Raw genomic sequence first — 21,996 nt, forward strand, 5'->3', positions numbered from 1 at the left:
CTAAAAACATTTTTAAAATTCCATATGTACACTTATTTCATATTTGACCATTAGCAGACCTTGCTTATACTGTGATTATTTTTAGAGCCTTGGGGAATGCAGATGCCCTAGTTCCTTTAGACTTAATTAAATTTCTTTCCCAGTTTATGATAACATAATATGTTTCTCATTAAAACATAGGTAAAACATACTTTTGTTTCAAATTTGTCTTTTAGAAGTTTTCCTTCTTTTAGCGAAAATGAGCTGGGACCAGGGTCACACAAATTCCACAAAGCAGGGGGAGAAAATTTCTAAGATGCAAAACCACAAGACAGAGATCCTAGTGATGTCCAGAAGCTGCCACCACTCCTTATCACTAGAAAGCCTCAGTTTATCTCCTCAGGCCTTTAAGACAATGATCATTTAACTCCTGGAGTGACCTAACATTGTCTATAGCTGCATGTTGGTGTGCTGGGAAAAGTTTGAGTCAAGGGACTCAAGCTCTGATATTTAACTATTTCTATGAAATTGAGTAATTCACTTATGCTGGCTGATTACCAGTTTCTAATAAATAATAATAATAGTCAGCATTTGGATATCACTAAGTACCTTACCACAATTATTAACTCAGTTGATCCTAACAACAACACATTAGGAAGGTTGGTGCTATTATTATCCTGTTTTACAGATAAGAAGAGGCATATGGAGGCTAGGTGACTCTCTTAGGGTCACACAGCTAGTAAGTATCTGAAGGCATTTGAACTTAGGTCTCCCTGACTCCAGGTTCAGCGCTCTACCCACTGTCTAGATGCCTATTTCCTTATTTGTAAATGTGAGGCAGTTGAACTGGATGACCTTTAAGGTTCCTCCCTCCCCAGAGTCTATGATTGTATGATATCTGAGGATCCTTCCAGCTCTGTCTGAGATCCTGCGATCCTAAGTGAAGCATTCAGCTTGATTGGAACCAGCTAAAAATACAGTAAAAATGGAGGATTAATGGAGCTTCTTGGTGGTGCAGTGAATAGAGCACTGGCTCTGGAGTCAGGAGGACCTGAGTTCAAATCTGACCTCAGACACTTAGCACAAAAACTAGCCTTGTGACCTTGAGCAAGTCACTGAACCCCAATTGCCCTCCAAAAAGCAAAAAAAAATGGAGGATTCAAAATGTCCAGTGAAGCATGTTCTTGTTGCCATCCTTAATCAACTCATAGGGTTGTGGTGAGGCTAGTGTATTTATAATAGTTATCAAAACAACAGTTAGCATTTATGTAAAACTTTCTGGTTCACAAAGTGCTTTATATGTGCCCTCATTTTGATCCTCATAAGAACTCTTAGAAGTAGATGCTATTATTATCCTTGTTTTATAGATGGGTAAACTGAGGCTGGAACAGCTTAAGTGACATGAACAAGGTCACAAAGTAAATAGGAATCTAACTTGGGACTTCCAACTACAAGCCCAGTAGTCTACCCACTAGATGTCTAAACCTTAAAGCTCTACTTAATTAGAAGTTATTATCTGTAGTAATTAAAGGCACTGGATATTTTCTGTAGACCTTCATTTAGAGAGGGCAGTCACACTCTTTGGATCTGATTCTACCATCATTGTGCCCCCTTGCTGGGCACCATAATTCCTTAACCCCCTTTTCAGTTTCCTTTTTATACATTGTCTCCCCCCACTAAATGGTAAGCTCCTTGAGGGCAGGAACTGTCTTTTTCTTATTTTTATCTTCAGCTCTTAGCACAGTATCTGGCACAAAGAAGGCATGAGTATTGTATTATATAGCATCATATCATATTGTACTGGACTGGATATACTGTATTGTATTGTGTTGTGTTGGGTTAGATTCGACTGGATTGGGTTGTATTGTATTATATTGTAATTTATTGTATGTGCATTGGGCCTGATAAATTGGGATCATGATAATCTATAAAGAAGTTCCAATAGCTTTTCAAGAACAACATGGCACTAGAAGACATTATCTAACAGAAAAATTCTTCAAGTTCTGACTCATAGTGGAAATATGATGGGCTTCTCCCTACATACACTGCTGTGTGTTAACATTAAAAGAATCAGTTCTGACGAGTAATTTCTAGAGTAAGACTGCTTAAAATCATTGTCTCAGACAAGGCAGTTGACACATTAGTCCAAGACCACTATGCAGAGAAATGGTGGATAATTAGAATGACCTGGGCAAATTGTGTTTGTCAGTCTCCATTATCTCTTTTATTTCCTCCTCTCTTTGTTTTCCCCATAGGTCCTGCCTGCCTGATGGGAGGTGGATAGAGGAGATTTCACTGGAAAAGCAAAGGGAGGACTCATCAGATGGCAGACCCTTTTGACAGGGGAGCTAAGCAAGCGAGTCATCATCAGAATTCTTTCTTGCCACATGGTGTTGAAATCAACTGTGTCAAAGTACCAACTGGCTCAAACTCCCAGGGCCTCCAAGTCCTATGAAAGGAACTGGTTTCATTAAGTTGGAATAGGCTCTCTACTCCCTGGATTTAGGTGATTACTACTAGAGCTAGAACTAGGAATTATTATTCCTGGGATAATTAGGGCAACAGCCCGCTCTGGGTACAGTCATGGCCTGTCTCCAAGAAAGCATGGTCAATATGACTGATGCATGGCAGAAGGTCTCTGATCTCCCAACTTCTTGGAGGAAGCAGAAGGGTGCAGTGGGAGGGAGAACAGACTCCAGGAGATAGACTATGCAGTCCTTAGACATTGCGGGTGGTGGGGCAGTGGTTTCAGACTATGTGAGGACATACACATAACAATGCAGGCAGGCTAATAGGAAATCATGAAGCACAGGGACAATGTGCCTGAGAGCAACTAAAGGGAAAGAATTCATCCCTCAAGATGTTGACATCCCGGGACAAAAATCTTATCTCATCTTTGTTATGATTTTGCTGCTTACCAACAATTTTTATTATTAAATGAATTTTTTTTCTTCCACAAGAAAATGTCTCTATCTCTTATTTAGTGCTTTTCCTAAAAATGACTCTCATTACATACACAATAGACTTTGTTCATTGGATTCTAGATAAGGATCTTGCGATCTCTCTCTGTGCCCCAGTTTCTCCATCTTTAAAATATTAATTGTAGGATAAAATGTGAATCACAAAGAATTTTCAGTCAGAAATTTCAAACTTATTTTAAAATAGCTTTATAGAGAGAATCATCTCATCTTCACTGTTTTTGACAATGTAATTAAGTGTGTTAATAAGGAATGTGGGTTGTTACATATGATGAGAAAAGAAAAAAGACTCAATGAGTAAGTAATCACAATAGGAAGACCCATACTTTTATAATATTTTAGTCCAACTGTCTAAATATGGTAACAGGGGAAAGAAACAGGGTTTGAAGAAGATGTGGAATCAGTAAAAGAGACAGAGAAGAAACTATCAGAGAAGCAGAAATTGAATGAGAGTACAATATCATGAAAGCCAAGGAAGGAGTGGATCATGGTAGAGGGAGTAGTTAATGATATTAAATGTTGCAGAGATTAAAGATAAAGACAGAAAATGGCCACTAGGTTTAGCAATATGGAAGTCCTTGATATCATTGGACACTAAGTAGTTTCGGTAAGACAGTGGGATGGAAAGCCAGATTACAAGGGGTTAAGGAGTAATAGCATTGTAAGGTAGTATATGTAGCAAGCATAGACTACTATTCTCTGAGTTTTGTAGTCAATGGGAGGAGAGATATCGTAGGTCAGAGCTTAATTGGTTATGAAGTCTGTGTTTGACTCTAGAAACCAAAGATGATAGGGAAAGAAGGAAAGAAATAATGCCTAAACTTTGTCTGAAAAGTTTAACTAATTCTCAAAGGAAAAAAGTCCTACTGTTGAAGGTAAGTATTAGGAATTAGTAACTGCACAGTATGTGTCTCACTCCAAGGAACAATTTATCAGAGCTACAGAGCTGTCAGTTGCTGACATGATAAGGAATAACACCAAATGAATAATGTTTCCTCCAATCGCAGCTCCTTTAATTACAAGCCTCTTCTTTCCAGAAGAGAGACAGAAGATGCAAAAACACCAATTTCATGCACTTGTGCCTGAATAATGTCTCTATGCTGCCTTTTCCAGATGGCAACCTTTTCACTGGAGGAACTAATGATGTGGGCATATTTAGGGAAAAACCAATAACGGAGTCTTTAACCTTCAACAACAAAAAGCATGTTGTACAAAATGTTCCTTGGGATACATTAACAAATATCAATTACATTGCTCACTGAGGTGTAATCAGCTGTAATAATCAAAATTAATTTTAAAAAATAATTAAACAGACCCCAGGGCAAATAGTTGATGCACTTATAGTATGACATCACAGTCTACATATGTACCTGAGAAGAAGTTGTACCTTCTGTTAACAACAAAAGGGTCTCAAAGAAAATGAGAGTTGCTTGCAGCAGAGATATTCCAAGTTGTACAAGTTCAGCTTCAGGCACACAGAAGAGAGCTTGTGACCTGTTTCATTCAATCAGTTCCAAAGACCAGGATGGCACAGTGGGTGACTGGCTCATATCACTTCCAGGTAAAATAATGAATGATGATTTTTAGGTGATACCAAGGAAGCCAAGATAGGTTGGTATCACCTAGAATAGTGACCTCCTATGTGGGTACTGTGGCCTGACCCTAAAGGGAGGTAGGGGGAATGTTGACTTTAAGTGGAGCATGGAATGACCCTAAAGGTTACATGGTTAATCAATTGGATGGTGAAAAGGTGCTACCAAGCTACACCTACCCTTATCCTCCAATTGGCCTCCACTCTGAGTCTAGCCATCTGCTATGAAAGATCTCTACCACCCTCATTGGTTCTGAGCTGGAATCAATCTCTCAAGGCACTTATAGCCTAAGCCCTATCTGAGTATCCACGGCAACAGATGCACAGATGCCCCTGTGAAAATTTCCACCCTTGCAGTATGCCCCCTGCTTTTCTCCCACATCACCTCATGGCTGTAGTAAGTGCCCTTACAGGTAAGAGCCCCCTCTTTATTTGCTATGGCTTGCATTAGGCTTCAGTAAGTCCCACTGAACTGGACTGAAGGTTGTGCTCTGCATTACAATCATGCTGACATCTTCCCCCCAGATCCATTCTTCCTCTGAACATCCCTATTTCTAGATGACCACCATGCTTCCAGGCACTTAGGCATGCAAGCTCAATGGCATCTTCTACTGTTTCAAGTCATAAAGCTAAGCAATTGTAAAATCCTGTCATTCCTCTCTCATTGCTGTTGTAATACATCTTGCCTCTGTTCCCTTCTCTCTCCCCACTGAGCCACCGTCCTACATCAGAACTTCACCACTTCTAGCCTAGACCCTTGCAATGACTTCCTAACTGGTCTCCCTGTCACTCCCAACCATCCTCCATACAGTTGTCATAAGTGATCGCCTTAAAACACAAGTCTTCCAATGTAATTCCCCTACTCAATAAACTCTAGTGCAAGGGTAGGAAACCTGTGGCTTCAAGGCCTCGTGTCCTCCAGGTTCTCGGCCCTTTGACTGAATCTAAACTTCACAGAATGAATCCCTTTAATAAAAGGATTTGTTCTGTAAAACTTGGACTTAGCCAAAAGGCCACACCCAAGGATGGAGCCTGCAGGTTCCCCACCACTGTGCTAGTGCCTTCCTGTTGATTCTAGGATCAAATATTTCATCTTTATCTCATCCTTTGTAATTATTGTTTCTGCGTAAGTTTAATAATATAAAAATTAATATAGTACTACTTGTATATATTTTATAAATAAGCAAATACACAAATATAATTGATTCACCCTCATTTTTATTGCTAGGGTTTCATGGTCCAAAAAAGTTTGTAGCCCACTGGCCCAAAAGGTTTGGTGGGAGACTTGAAAAATAGCTCCTGAGGGGTAGCTAGGTGGCACAGTGAATAGAGCAGTGGCCCTGGAGTCAGGAGGACCTGAGTTCAAATCCAGCCTCAGACACTTAACACAAAAACTAGCCATGTGACCTTCGGTGAGTCACTTAACCCCAATTTCCTTAAAAAAAAAAAAAGGCAAAATGTAGCTCCTGAACAAATTACTAGAGTTTCCATTATAAAATGATCATGTTACTAACATTCCTACAGGGACCTACTAATATGCTTTCAGACAGTTATGAGATGTGTCACCCTGGGCAAGTCACTTAACTTCTGTTTGCCTCAGTTTCCTCATTGATAAAATGGGGGCAATAATAGCACCTACCTCCTAAGGTTGTTGTAAGGATCAAACGCGCATAGCATGCTGCCGGGCACAAAGTAAGTGTCATATAAATGTTAGCCATTATTAATATTATTATAATTATTATTAAATATGATATCATCAAGTTCAATATATGAGTCACAGATGGGTTATTGACAAGGCCAGGTGTCACAGCAATGACTAAGAGAATGGATAACACATTTGGAAAAGTTCTAATGTGGAATTAGGATTAGCCAAGGAATGGCGCACAGAGACCTGGCTTTAGAATGAGGAAAATAATAAGTTCAAGTCTTGCTTTTGCCACATAGATAGTGTCTGTAGGCCCAGGGGAGGTACCTAAACCTTTCAGTACCACAGATAAGTCTCTAAGAATATAAGTAGCAGAAAAATGTCTCAATGTATACCAGGATGGAATATTGGGAGTTCCCTACCCCAGTGAAATCACAAGTCAGATTCAAGAAAAAAAAAGATTTATTTAGGGACTAAAGAGAAGCAGGTCCATCTACAGTAAGTGATAATCTGCCAAAGAATAGCTATGTCATTTTGCTACCAGAAAGATCACATTCATCTTATTCAAAAGTATAAAACATAGCAATATGCCAAGAGTCAATGATTTAGTAACTAAGGGAAATCTTTCTATGAATGTAGACCATAACCTATCCATAATTTTAATTCTTAAAGAGTTGCTTGAAGCCCAGAGGGGTTAAATAATTCTCCTATGGTCACGAAACTACTAAGCATTAGAAGTGGCCTTTGAAACCAGGTTTTCCAAATTCTACATCTAAAATGCCACATGTGATAGAAACAACATCCTAACATCCCCACCCCATGCAAGTTAGGCTAATATTTCCTTAAAAGGTATTCAGAAGAACCTCAAATTTTGATTGGTTCACAGAGAAATAAAGAAAGGTTCAGGGTACTGATTCTACTTCCTTGGATTCTGAGGACAAAGCAGCCCCAAGGAGCTCTGGGGATGAGCTGGTGCTTAACTGCCTAGTCACAATTAATAATTTAAGCAAGGGAGCTTCTCTCATCTGAATTCTCTCATCTCATCTCATCACGTCCCGAATGCCTATCCTTATGGATTATCCTTCTGCTATGACCAGGCAAATCATTTTGTTAACCATTAAATCACCTACATGTTTACCATTTTATTCCAATAAAGACTGTAAACAACCAAGGGGCTATCTTGAGTCAGACCCAGAACAGAGCATCACACAGCTTTTCTAAGAATGACATTTTTTTTAATGGAATGATAACATTGGAAGCATATATTACCTTGTATTAATTTTGTATATATTTTCAAAGGTACATGTTTCTCCCCTAGTTGAATGTGTGCTCCTTGAGGATAGGGATGGTTTTGTTTTATTTTTGTTTTGGTGCTCAGTGCCTAGAATACCATCTAGCACTAAGTAGGCACCTTTAAATGTTTGCTGATTGATAGATGACAGCTTTCTTGTTACGTCTAATTTTATATAGGTGGCAATTTATTCTTGTTTATTATCAGATGCTTAAATTTATTGGTCCTAGTGTTTTTGGGGGATGTGTGTGGGACACACACACACACACACACAATGAGGAATGTGGGAACAGGGGGAAAAGCAGGTGTCTGGGACCTATGATTCCAGCTTAAATCCAGTATATTAAACTTCCAGTGTGTGATTTCTCTCCAGTGATGCAGCTCACTAATTCCTCTGTAATTTATAGTTTTAATATGTTGTCTGGAGCACTGAGAGATTTCATAATTTGACCATAGTTAGTATTTGCCAGAGGCCTGCCTTGAACACAGATCTTCCCATCTCTAAAATCAGTCTTCCAATGACTATACCATACTGTTTCATTCCTCTTCTATTATAGATCCCAGAACCACACACACACACACACATGCAGATGCACACTGAATTTCACAGTATATCAATATATGAGAATGATCTGGGTAATTATCTCAAATATATGTTCACTGTCATGATCTCCATCAGTCTTTGATATGAAGTATACCGAGAACATAAACATCATAAAGATAATTTTAAACATTTACTTCAAATTTATGAAGAAAATTCTGTTTTCACATTTCCCTGCAGGTCCCTAAATGTTGAATCAATAAAGTCTAGTGAAACACAGCAAAATGAAAAATATTCAATTCTCAAATAAAGAAGTGATCAAAAGATAAGAACAAACAGTTGTCCAAAAAAATTGCAACCTGTTAACAGATCTAAAAATGATCTAAATCCCTAATAAGAGAAAGGCAAATCAAAACAACTTTCATTTTTTTTTCATCTTACAACTAACAAATGGGCAAAGGTGACCAAAAGATGGGAATAGTCAATATTGGGAGGGTTGTGGAAAGATGAGCACACCAATACACAATTGGCATAAATGTGAATTGGTCTAACTAATTTAGAAAGTAAGTTATACTACGAAAGTGACTTTGATCCAGAAATCCCATGACTAACCATATACCTCCAAGGAAGTAAATGATAAAAATAAAGGTCTTATATACAATGACATATTAAATGTAGCACTTTTGTAGTAGCAAAAGACCGGAAACAAAATCAATGCTCATCAATTAATAAATGGCCAAGCAACAATGTGGAAATTAATGTAATGGAAAAATCACTGTCCTGCAAAAAAAAATATTGAATGTGATGAATATAGAAAAGCCTAGGAAAATGTACATGAACTGATAAAGTGAAACCAGCAAAACTAGAAATCTATATATTTAATATCTATATGTATATACACATATACATACATATTATGCATATCTACACATATACATATATATGACTACAGGAATATAAATAGAACCACAGAATTAGAATTATGGGAAATTATAATAACCAAGTTTGCCCCAGATATGGCAGATGACATATAAGTTACCCTCCTTCACTCCATTCAGAGATAGGGGATATGGGTGTAAAATACTACATAAAAAGTCACACTTGACAGATGTATTAAATAGTCCAATTTTTTCTGAACTGGGTTTTCCCCCTCATTTCATATTATATTTTATAAGATATATGTTTCTGGGAGAAGGAGGAGGGAGGGATATATTAGAAAATATAGGTGATAGGAAATTTAAGATAGCAAACATTTTTAATTTAAAAAATTGGAAAAGCGCCATATGACCAACAGTCACCAGGACTATAGAGGAAATAGCTCAAAAAGTCTTTCTCTGCCCACCTTCCTCTCCATAGCACAAAGGAAACATTTTCCTTCTCCTAATTGTGTATTCCTCTTCCTAGAGTAATAAGGTGGGGATGTGGAGAGACATGAGAAACCACAGGGACATATTCTTGGGAGTAACTTCCCCCAAAGGAAATCATATCCATACTCCAAAACAATAATTCTACGTATTTCCATAGTTTCCATCATAATCAATTTGAAAGCATCTCTTTCACCATGCTTCATCTTTCCAAGGCCAGTGTTCTACAGTATCTGGAGTTTGCACATCTAAGACTCAGTTTCACCCCATAAAGGGTTGGGTTGGAGAGTGGAGGTCTGTTATAAAATCTGTAGCATCTGCCTCAGGGTCTTTCTGGGTCATTGGCCATAGGGCATGGCCAGGAAGCCTACTACACTGCCTCTGGGAAGGTGCTCTTTCAAAGCACAGCCACACAACCTCCAAAATTTAAAATATGTTACTGGTATTACAGGGACTTTTCACACTACATTTCCTGTAAAACACATATTCAAACGACCAATTACTTTCTTCATTTCAACAGGAGATTCTAAAACCACTGCTGCCAGGCTCCCCAATGACTGTGAATTCATGAGAGCTCTTCATTTAGTTTCTCCTTCCCCATCTAAAATAGTTGCTCCTGAGAAATGATGTTATGGTAGAACAGAGCCTAAGTGTTAATAGACAAGAACCAAGAAAAGGCTATTAGTGGCAACTGGATGATGGCCTTCATGGCTAATGAGAATACTGCTACCATGTCCCTGCTGGACCTCTACCCATTTCCTGCCCCTCTCTTTTCATCTCCCTTTTACATAATATCTTTTCTCATTAGAACATAAACTCCTTGAAGGTAGGGATTGTCTTTCTGATTGTATTTGTATCCCTAGCACTCAACCCAGAGTCTGGCAAATAGTTAGCATCAGGAAAATGCTTGATAAGAGTGGGCAACTTGTGGCCTCAAGGCCACATGTGACCCTCTAGGTCCTCAAATGTGGCCCTTTGAATCCAAATTTCACAGAACTGAGAATGAATTTTTTTCTTTGAAGTTTGGATTTAGTCAAATGGCTGCACTTAAGGACCTAGAGGGCCACAAGTAGCCCCAAAGTCACAGGTCCCCCCTTCCCCCTAAGTAGATTAAATGAATTAGTCCTTCATAGATGTAATATCCTTTAAAACTTTCTAGGCTACTGTCTACATATGTGTTATAGTACATACATATACACACACAAAATATATATAATATACATGCACATGTACTCATATCCAAAATATGTAAGAAAATGCAAATAGAACTGGCAAATAGCCAGCTGCCTACACACATTTATCATACCCACTGATGTCTCTGGTTTAATTTGTAGTTCTGTTTTAACATGACATTCTCTATAACATTACTTCTGACTTAACCTATATCAGCACCATAATAACCTCTATTACTTATTCCTAAAAAGGAAAAGCTGGAGATTATCTGGGTCCTTTCCCAATGAGGCCACCATTCTCTAGAATCTAAGATGATGCCAGCCACTTATATTCAACTCCAGCTAAAGCCAAACTGAAAAATCATATCTCTTGAGATTAAAAATGAAGGAGAAAGCTTCATGCTATCACTTGTGAATCAGAAAGAAAACTGTAAAAACAAGTGTATTGTAACAATGCAAGAAACTTCTCTTAGAAAAGTAGCATAGTATGTGGGTGGAATCTTGCCATACCATCTCCAAGAAAACAAAGGGGGGGGGGTGTATGTCTTTCTACAGGTAGAGAGACTTGACCAATGATTTCATTCATATAGGAAGGACCCTATACCAAGGAGTAAACTCCCTCTACCAATGCAGGTCAGCACCTTTTCTTCAATTTAGTCTTAGTGAGCTGCCACAAGACTGAGACATAAAGATTTGCCTGGGGTCACATGTCCAGTTGGTGTCAAAAGTGGGATTGGCACCTAGGTCTCCCTGGATTCCAAGTGGTTTTCTATTCACTACTCCATGCTTTTCTATACTTGTGTTAAATTAATTGAATACCTTCAAGAAAAACACACAGACACGAGACACTAGGCTACAACAACATCTTAAGTTACCTCAGCCTTGCACTCAGTTTCCTTTGCTTGCCTTCCTGGAATCAACCTCATTGCTGATGACAAACTTTCACTCCAGCTGGAGGCTTTGCTTTGATGCACAGTATTTGACTTGCTTGCCAGCATCTTCTTTTCAGATGCTATTGAGAAAAAAAAAAGAAACACCTGAAATAAGTACCATTCATGAAGCTTGGAAGATTTTGCAGGTGGGCAAAATATTGAATTGATGAATAAAATAAAATAATAATAGGGAATGAAAGCTATACCGAATCATCATCATCATCATCATCCTCGTCATTATCACTATTATTATTACTTCTATGCATCAAAGCAGTAAATCAACATTTGCTGCCATCCTCTGGGGCACACAATCCGGCTGACATATCTATCAACCTCCCACTAATATACAATGATTGGCCAATTGGCTGATCTTTCCATTCCACCATATTTATTTTGCAAATTTCTGTTGAGGGATAGCCCATCCTCCCACTCAGTAGGTTTGTAACTTCAGAGTCATCCTCCTCTCTTCACTATCCCTCACCCCACATTTCCAATCTTTGGCCAAATCTTGTTGTTTCTGCCTTCTCTGCCTTTCATATCTGTGTCCTCTTCTCTCTACTCACTCAATCATCACTCAGTTCTGACCCCCATCACCTCTCGATTGGACTACTGCAAATAGCTTCTAAATGGTTGCTCTATCTCAAATCTCTTCCCACTCCAATACATTCTCATTCAACATAATGGTAATGGTAATTTGAAGATCTTCCCTGCCCCCTAATAGACAAGATACAATCACATGGAGTCTGGTGGGAGAAGCTTGCTGAAGGGTGGAATAGAGCCCACAGCAAACTGAGAGTAAGAGCAGCTAGACAGTGGGAGAGAGAGGACACACTGAGGGAGACAGTTAGGCTTTTGAGTGTTTGTTTGTGGGAAAGCTAAAGGATGGTGTGGCTGCCTGCTGTGCTATGGTATATTAACTTCTTTGTTGCTATGATGGATTTGGTTTCCTGGTATTGGAATTTGGTTTTCTGGTATTTGACTAAATGTTTTGCTTCTGTCTTATGTATGGAGAGTCTGTTATATTTTGAAATTCATAATTATTCCAGCATATTCGTAGTCACCATCAGTGCTGTGAATATTGTGTTGGCGCTACACTCAACTATCAAAGTGATCTTCCTAAAGTGCAGGTCTAACCATTGTTCCATTTATTCCATTACCTAATAAATTCCAATGGCAACCTATTCATAATAATAATACTAATAACATTTATATAGCACTTAATATATACCAGGAACTGTGCTAAACACTTAACTATAATTATTATCTCATCTGGTCCTCACAACAACCTTGGAGGTTGGTGCTATTATTATCCCCATTTCATAAATGAGAAAACTGAGACAAATAGAAGTTAAGTGACCAACCCAGGGTCTCACAACTAATAAGTGTCTGGGGCTGAATTTGAACTCCAGTCTTTCTGACAACAGACCTGGTACTCTGAGGCACCAGTTTCCTCTATTACCCTCAGGACCAAATAAAAGTCATCTGTGTGACTTTTTAAGTGTTTCACAACCTATCCTCTTCCTACCTTTCCAGTCTTCTTGTACTATAATCTCCTCTACATATGTACCACACCACAATCCAAACTCACTGATTTATAGCACACAGCATTCCCATCTCCCATCCCTGTGCCTTTGCATGCACCATTTCCCATGCTAATATGAGCCTAAGATACTCTTATCTGCCTATCCCCACCTCTTAGAATTCCTCACTCCCTTGAAGACTCAGCTCAAATCCTACCTTGTGTGGGAGGGCCTTTCCTGGTGCCTCTAACTACTCAGAGCCTCTTCTCTGAGATTATCTCCAATCTCTTCTGTATCTCTTTTATACAACTATTTATTGTCATCTTTGTCTCCCACATCAGCAAGTGAAGTCCTGAAGGAAGGATTCACTTTTATCTATCTTTGTATACCCAGCACTTGGTATTGTGCCTGGTATAACATAGTAGAATACAGTAAATACTTACTAAATGCTTGATGGTTTGACTGGATAACCATTAATTCCTTATGTATGAATTTCTCCATGTACAACTAATAGGTACAAAATCAATAATAATAGCTGGCGTTTATACGGCACCGTAAGATGTGCAAAGAACTTTACAAGAGTATGGCATATGTTATACACTATCACTTTTTCTTTCATTGTAAATGAAATTCTGACTTTAAAATATGTTAATCTATATTATTTTTCAAAGCCTGTATATATAAATATGGCTCAGGGTTAATTTGAAAGGCTAAGTCAACAATGCTTTCAGATTATAGTTCAATATTTTATGAAAAGAAATATTATTCTTTCTTTGTTTATATGGTTAATTTAGCCATGTTACTTGGCAGAGAAGGGAAAGTTCAAGAAACCAGATACCACAGTATATGAATGAAGTAAGCCTTGATCCAGTCCCTGGATGTCACTGCCCCTGTTTCCACAGAGTTTAAAGTCCCGATGTATTTGAGGAAAGTGTCTAATATGGGATTGACTGGGTAGACTCCTAGCCTTCTACTATTTCTTATTCCTAATGTCTTATCCATCTGTCTTTGGTGAAGAAAGGGCTATAAAACTTTAGAAGGCACAAATGCTTGGTCCTATAACACTGATCAGAAAAGGTACAGTATCTACACAGGGAAAGGCTGCATTTAACATCTTATGAAATAGTCAGGGGGCTTTATGAACAAGGGTACTCTGTAATAGCAAAAACAGTGATCTTTTAAGGTAAAAAGGAGAGACCTAAGTAATGCTGCCAAGACTTGAGTGACGTCTCTTCCCACAGAGGCGTGATGTTTTCGATCTTGACTTCACTCTCCCCAGGCTTTACAGAGAGGTCCATCTTGAAAGCATCCTCCAGTGCTTGTCGTCTCTGATGCATGAGCTGGTGCCAGAGGCCAAGGACTGTTCTCAGAATGTCATGTTGAACTAGCAAAAAGGGAAAATAACAGGAATAACCCATGAAAAGATTCAAAAGCAGGTAAAACATTCAAATGCAGGTATTGTTGCATGGTAATTGCTGTCTTTTCCATAACCTTTATTTATTTATTTAGGTAATTATTTACAGGCATTGGGAGGCTCAATGTTACATAGGCAATCTATGGTCAAATACCATGAACTAGACCAGTGGTGACAAACTCAAATAGAAATAGTATTGACTTAGAAAACTACAAATGAATATTTTCTATGTTGTATTGTATTTTTATTTACTTTGTTAAACATTTTCCAATTACATTTTCATTTGATTCCTGAGAACTTCTGACTTTTGCTGAGAGGACTTAAATCTTTTATGTTCAGAACTGCCCTAGGAGCCTGCTTTTCTTAATTAGGATAGCCTCCCATAGTCTGCTAGATCTTTTATAAAAATAAATTTCATTGATATTTTGTTTTTACATTGTCTACATTTTCCCCTGTATCCCTTTGTAATGGGAATGCAAATTTGGAAGATCTTCCCTGCCCCTAGGCTAAAGTGCACCAGAAGCCTGGGGAGGGAGGCTTGTTTTTCAGTAGATACTTTTTGATTGGCCAGTGGGTCAATAAGGTTGTTACATTCTCTGAGCCAGGAGAAGGCTATATAAGCCCTGATGTGTAGCTTTGTTTTGGGATTCACTTTGAGAAGTGTTCTGTGATTTGATCTGAATTCTGGGAAGCCATTGTTGAGAGTCCCCCGGCTTTGAAAAACCCAGATGTGGAAACCCAGATGTTGACTGGGTATGGATGTAATGGTTGGACAGTTTGGAAATCTGTCTACTTGATCTGTTTCTGTCTTGATAATTCTGCCTGTATGCTTTGAAGTTCGGGGTGCTGACCTTTTTCCCCTGAACAAGGTAAACGATATATGTCTGACTGATTAAAGTAAGCTTGTTAACCCATTTTGAGTTGCTTTCCTTTAACAAAGCAGATCCAAGAACCTGTGGTAGCAGCAAACCCTGAGGACGTGCTTGGGGTGCTTGCCGCTACACCCTTCCTCCCTCAAAAATTTATCTTATATAACTAAGAATTTTTAAAAGAAAATGGGAAGAATAGGGGGAAAAAATCAGTATAACCAATCAACATATAGGTACAATCTGAAAATATGTGCAATGTTTCACATCCATAGACTTTTGATCACTGCAAAGGAATTGGGGGAGATGGTCTCTCATTTATCTTCTTAGAGGCCATGTTTTTTTTTTTCTTTATGATTTTGCAACCTTCATTTTGACTGTTTTTATTTCTATGTATACCACGGTAGTGATTGTGTATATTGTAGTACATGTGTGTATTTCTTGAGTATGCTTACTTCACTTTGCATTAGGTTCATGTAAACCTTTCCATGCATCTCTGTATGCATCCTATTCATTGTTTCTTACAGCAAAATAATATTCCACTCCATTCATGTAACACAAATTGTTTAACTATTCCCCAATCCATGAGCATCTAATTTATTTCCAAGTCTCTGCTACTACAAAAATATTTGTCATATAAATATTATATAAATGTTATATATATATATTTAAAATAAATAAATATAATATAAATATGATATAAATATTTTTGTCTATATAAGGACTTCCTTCTTATGAATGACCTGCTCAGGGTACACGCTTAATAGTAGAATCTTTGGGACAAAATAAATAGATAGTTTAGTCACTTCTTTTGCATAATTCCAAATTGCTTTCCAAAATGGTGACAGTAGCTCACTATATTGAAGTCACTTTCAGCCATTTTTCATTTTACTGCTAGGCCATCTTCTCACCTGTCACCTACCCCTGCCCTCTTTTGCACTTCCCCCACCCCCACCCCACATTGATCTTTTACAAGTTTATCTCTTCCTGCTTTATGCTTCCCTTGATGGTTGGACAATGTTAGATGAAGTGGTTTTATCAATCAATTGACCTCATATGATCTCAAAATATGCACAGAATGAACCTTGCTGGAGAAGAAAAATGAAGTCTCCATTGTACACTACTGGTTTTTCCCCTATAACTGGCAAACAATAGACTCAACGGTATCTTGCATTCCCTGCAGTTTATTAGATTGTGTGACTGTGACAATAAATATTCTGTAGAAAACCATGTATTAAAGCCTGCCTTTTACTGTGTCTGATTTTTTTTTCGAAGATACGCTAATACAAATTTAGATCATTCTCATGAAAAGATCATAGAGATGAGAAAGTAGGGATATGGGTCAGTAGTTATTAATGCGCTTAAGATCATCTCTTGGGATACATGATGGAAAATGCATTCACATCCAGAGAAAGAACTATAGAGTCTGAATGCAGATCAAAGAATACTATTTGCTCTCTTTTTTGTTTCGTTTTTTCTTTCTCATGGTTTTTCTCATTCATTCTGATTCTTCTATACAACATTACAAATGTGAAAATGTTTAATAAGAATGTATATGTACTGCCTATATTGGATTGCATACTGTCTTGTGGGGAGGGGAGAGAGAAGGGTGAGAAAATTTAAAAATTTATGGAAGTAAAGGTTGAAAACTAAAAATAAATATTTTTAAAAATCATCTTTTGGGAGGGTAATAACATTATCTGTGACTTGTCCCAATTATTTTGTGTCTTCCCCTCTTTCAGATGCCCCATAAAAAAAAACCTTCTTAAATACATTCAAAACTAGTTTGATTCAGGCACAGATTTATTCTTTGTGTGCTTAAGTTGGCCTAGTTGCTATTCCTAACTGTGTTTTCTTTAGTGACATTCCCATATCCTTATATGGGACATTGTGAACTGAGGTTTTAGAGTCCAAATATAGTATTTCCATTGTCATCCATGATGAAGATAAATTACAATTGTGCTGCCAGATGTTATTGATGTTTCAGTAAACTTTTCTTTTTAAATATTTGTCATAAGAGGCTTTTCCTGGTCCCCTTGGATATTTTCCCTCAATGGTTACCTTCCATTTATTCTAAATGTATCATGTATGGATCTAATTATTTACATATTGCCTCTCTCATTAGAGGGTGAAAGCCTTGAGGGCAGGGGCTACTTTTTAACCTTTATTTGAATCCTCACAGTTTAGCACAGTGCCTGACATATGGCAGGCGCTTAATAAATATTTTTAGGCTGATTAATTGATTAAGGTCCATTGTGCTATGTGCTGGGGGAAAATACACACCTTAAATTAGATATAGTTTCTGCCTGAAAGGACACATATATTATAAGTGAAGGAACAATATATTATAACTACCTCTGCTGATGTCTGTTGCCTTACTGGATTATTAGCTCTGAAAGAATTTATAATCTAAAAAGGTATCAGACTTTTTCAGAGACAGTTATAATATATAGTATTACTCAGAACAGTAGGCTGGAAAGATCACTGAATTTAGAGGTAAAGGATCTGGGTTCAAATTCTACTTTTTTCTACTTTTAACTTTTGTGATACTTAATTTCTCTAAGCCTTTGTGTATAAAATGAGGGGGTTAGACCAGAAGATGTTTATGTTCTCTAAATCCATGAGATTATCAGGATACTAGAGAATTACAAAAGACCAGTTTGAGAATACTCAATATATGGAAGGAAAGACAGGGTCAAAAAGATTTTTTCTTATTTAATTGAAGTGAATATAATCTGATGTTTCAATACTGTGATGGAAGGTTTTTGTTGTAGTCATTGTATTTGTAATGCAAAGTATACATGTAAAAGGAAAAATGTAAAAAATTTGGTCTTTATAATCTTATGTGTTATTTAATTTTTATGTTGTGAATCAAATGTTCATTTCTTTTGAAGGTTCCTAGTTTATAAAATTTTAAAAATACCCCCCAAAGAATTATCTGATAATTACATAGTTGGTTATTATTTAAATCTAAAATAAAAGATGTATTCATTATTCCCAGTTCCATTTTACAGGTTAGAAAACCAAGGTAAGATTAAATGGCTATAGGAGAGGATTCTGGGAAGATGGCAGAATAGGTTAGAAAACGTTTGGCTCTCCAAACTTCCATCACAAGAAAAGAGAAAACATCACCTCAAAGCAACAGAAATAAATATGGAGTAAAGCAGTTTTCCTCCTAAGAAAATTTGAGAAGAACCTAGAAAAGACCAACCCTCCAAGAGCAGAGGTTCAGCCTGAGTGAAATGCAAACACTATCCCCTCCCTTCAACCCCCAAGTTGACTCTGTAGAACTAACAACCAACAAGCTCTGGGGGAGAGCTAGGTTTGAGAGGCAGTCTCAGCCTTAGGAACTTTCATTTTGCAGACAGTGTGGAATCTGATAGCTGAGCTATTGTTTGTCCTTCCTTCAGAGGACTATGATCAGGACATCAGGGAGGTGATGTCCTCCCTGATTTAAGTGAGACAGGACCATGCAGTCATTAGCCTCAATTTCTCCTCCAGAGCCATCTGGGTCAAGTGGCAAGATATATGTTAGAATGACCAGGAAGGGTCCCAGATGCAGTGGGAGACCATGGTCTTTTCAAGCTAAGGTCTTTCCCAGGTCACAGTTTGACTGAGGCAATGTCCATTCAGTTATTAAGGTTAGGTAAGAAATGAGGCAAATAATTGCCTCTTTTACTTTGTAAAAAGAAAAAGAAAAATTATCAATCTGAGAGGGGAAGACCCTCAGGGTTTCTGGCCAAAACAGAAACAACTGCTATTTACATTCACTCTGAGCCATCAGGGCACAAACAATGACCCTGTGGACTTAGGCTGGGACCTATGGTTGGCCAATCAATTGAGAGCCAGGAGAAGACTGAAGGACCTTCCACTGTTGAGGGAGGCCAGGCACAGTTGTACTGACCAGAAGTGTCCCAGGCTATAGCTGTGGTGAGTAGGAGTTACCACATACCAGGTAAGTATAGTAATGAAGGGCAGGACCTTGTTGGCTGTGGACACTTACAGGAGAGCAGAGTTTCTGATTTCAGTTCTGGGGCAGAGACAAAAGCCATAGTCTGTAGCCACCAGAGGGACCACAGGGAGCAAGATCATTTGTGGGACAGTGGCTGAGGGCCTAAGCCATGTCTCAGAAGTGGAGAGGAGAGCCCAAGGTTGGGCCTGAGACAGTGCTCAGAAAATAAGAGTAAGAAGGAATTGAGACTTGGGGCATCATTTCCCATAACTCAGGAATACAAATTGATTACACTAATCGCTACTAAAAACAAAAGAAAAGAATAAATTAACCAAAGGAGAAAGAACCTGTGTGGAATAACTTGCAGTGAAGTTTCCCCATTCTGAATATCATATATACATTCTTATTACTTCCTTGTATTTTTTAACTAAGTTCAGTATTGTTTTCCCATATATATGGGTAAGTCATTGTGTATTTCAAGGTAATGTAAGAGCTATTGAGTACAATTGATTGGATTAACTATTGAGACTAAATTAGAGGTGTTTTTAGTTTGGAGAAAGGAATGGTAGTGTGAGAGGTAGCAAAGGGTTGTTTCTATAGAACTACAAGAATTGCTGAAACAAGACTACTGATAAAAAGTATCAGACAGTAGCCTTGGAAGAAGTTCGAGTTCCCAGAGAACTCCTAGATAATACTAAAAATGAAATAATGTAAATAAAAGGAGCTGGCAGCAGCAGGTATATTTGACCAATCAGAAAGCAGACAGCGGCCTTGGACACTCAGGCCCAGATAAGGACACATCTAGGTTGGACTGAAGGGGGTTCAGTATTCTGAGGTTGTTACTGCACTTGCGTAGTGGACCTCACGTATTATGTATGTTATTTAGCAAAATTAGAGCCTCATTAGTAATAATTAGGTTAATGTTTGGGAGGGGCTGGTAAACCTTGCTTATTTAACCCAGTTTCTGCTTCTCTACCTCGGCCCCCTCTCCCTGGATATTTTCCAGTGACTGGACCACCTGCTTCTCACAAGATTCTAATAAAACTTTCTACCTTCACTTGGAGAGGTCTCCAAGTGATCAGTTATTTGGGGTTAGGGTCTCTAGACCCCACACAGAACCCAACCATAGACAGTTACTATGGGGATAGAAAAGAGCTGGGTTCAGATTCAGAGGAAGATAATGGAGCTTAAACAGTCACTCCTTTTTCAAAGAGGAATGTCAAATGGTCCCCAACACAAAAAGAGTTCTTGAAAAAACTTAAAATGGACTTTAAAAATCAATAAGAGAGATTGAGGAAAAGTTAGAAAAAATAAAGATAAGAGCAATCCAAGAAAATTATGAAAAGAAAGTCAATTTGAAACAGAAAATCAAAAACTTAAGGAAGAAAATAATTCCTTGAAAACTAGAATTGGGCAAGGTAAAGCTAATGATGATGTAAGACACCAGGAAATCATAAACAAAATTTAAGAAATGGAAAAATAGAAGAGAAAGTGATACATCTTTGGGGAACAGATCTAGGAGAAACAATATAGAATTAGTTGGACTACCTGAAAAATATGATTAAAAAAAGAATCTTGACACAGTAGTGCAAGAAATTGTCAAGGAAAATTTTCCTGACATTATAGAACAATAGGATGAGAAGCACAGTGAGGAAAAATAGCAAGGAAGAAAATGCGCAACAAGTAATTGTAGCTTAGAATGTGAATGGGACAAATTTACCCATAAAACAGAAATGGATAGCAGATTAAAAATTTGAATTTAATAATATGTTGCTTTTAGGAAAAATCATGAAAATGAGAGACACACAAAGATAAAACAAAGGGCAGGAGTAGAATTTATTGTGTAAAAAAAGGAGGAATAGTAATCATGATCTAATTTAAAATAGATTTAATCAAAAGTGAAAAATAGAGAAACTGCACTTTTTGTCAGCGCTATTATTCAATATAGTTTTAGACCATTTAAAATACCTATGCAGTATAAAATACCTGAGTGTACACCTGCCACAACAGACACAGGAACTATATGAATATAAACATAAAAGATTTGTCATACAAATAAACTCAGATCTAAATAATTGAAGTAATACTTATTGTTCAGGGGTAGGCCAAACCAATATAATTTTTAAATGACAATTTTATCCAACTATTCAATGTCATCCTAATCAAATTACAAAAAAAATATTTTACTGAGTTATAAAAAATAATAACACAGTTTATTTGGAAGAGAAAAAGAGCAAGAACTTCAAAGAAACCAGGAAAAAAGATGTAAAAAGTATATTCAACATTATCAGATCTTAAACTATATTATAAGGGGGAGCATTGTTTAAGTGCAAAAAATTTCTATTATTTTCAATTGAATTTTTCTTGTATGTAAAACCTATATAGCCAAAAATAGAAGGAATGCAAAATATTGGGGGAAAGTCTTTCATAGACAATCTCTTCTTATATAGGATGTGATTGGGTTGGAATATTGCCATGGTATAGGAAATGATGAACTGTTTGATTTAGAAAAACACAAAAAAATTTGGACCTGTGAAGGAAGATGCCACCCACCCTCAAAGAAACAAATGACAGGTAGAAATAAGCATAGTACTGTCTTATATGTATATATGTATGTATATATATATATGTGTGTGTGTGTGTATCTGTGTATATTTACAGATATCTATGTGAATGGGTGTATACACACATATCTATCTATCTGTCTATCTATCTATCTATCTATCTATCTATCTATCTATCTATCTATCT

The 21,996-nt window shown here is 37.4% G+C and overlaps 1 protein-coding gene across 1 annotated transcript in view; it reads right to left on the reverse strand.

The window, feature by feature from the left end:
• WDFY4 (WDFY family member 4) overlaps window positions 1–21,996 on the reverse strand; it is a 268,014-nt gene that overhangs the window by 185,839 nt on the left and 60,179 nt on the right. Inside the window, exons 21-22 of the mRNA XM_069067249.1 lie at window positions 14,212–14,397; window positions 11,437–11,573 (exon numbers count right to left, since the gene is read on the reverse strand). Coding sequence (XP_068923350.1) covers window positions 11,437–11,573; window positions 14,212–14,397 — 323 coding nt within the window. The remainder of the gene's footprint in view (window positions 1–11,436; window positions 11,574–14,211; window positions 14,398–21,996) is intronic.

Source organism: Petaurus breviceps, unplaced genomic scaffold (genome assembly GCF_028583685.1).
Source record: "Petaurus breviceps papuanus isolate PSGF00001 unplaced genomic scaffold, PetGlider_PUasm1.0 90740, whole genome shotgun sequence".
In the NCBI taxonomy this organism is placed as follows: Eukaryota; Metazoa; Chordata; class Mammalia; order Diprotodontia; family Petauridae; genus Petaurus; species Petaurus breviceps.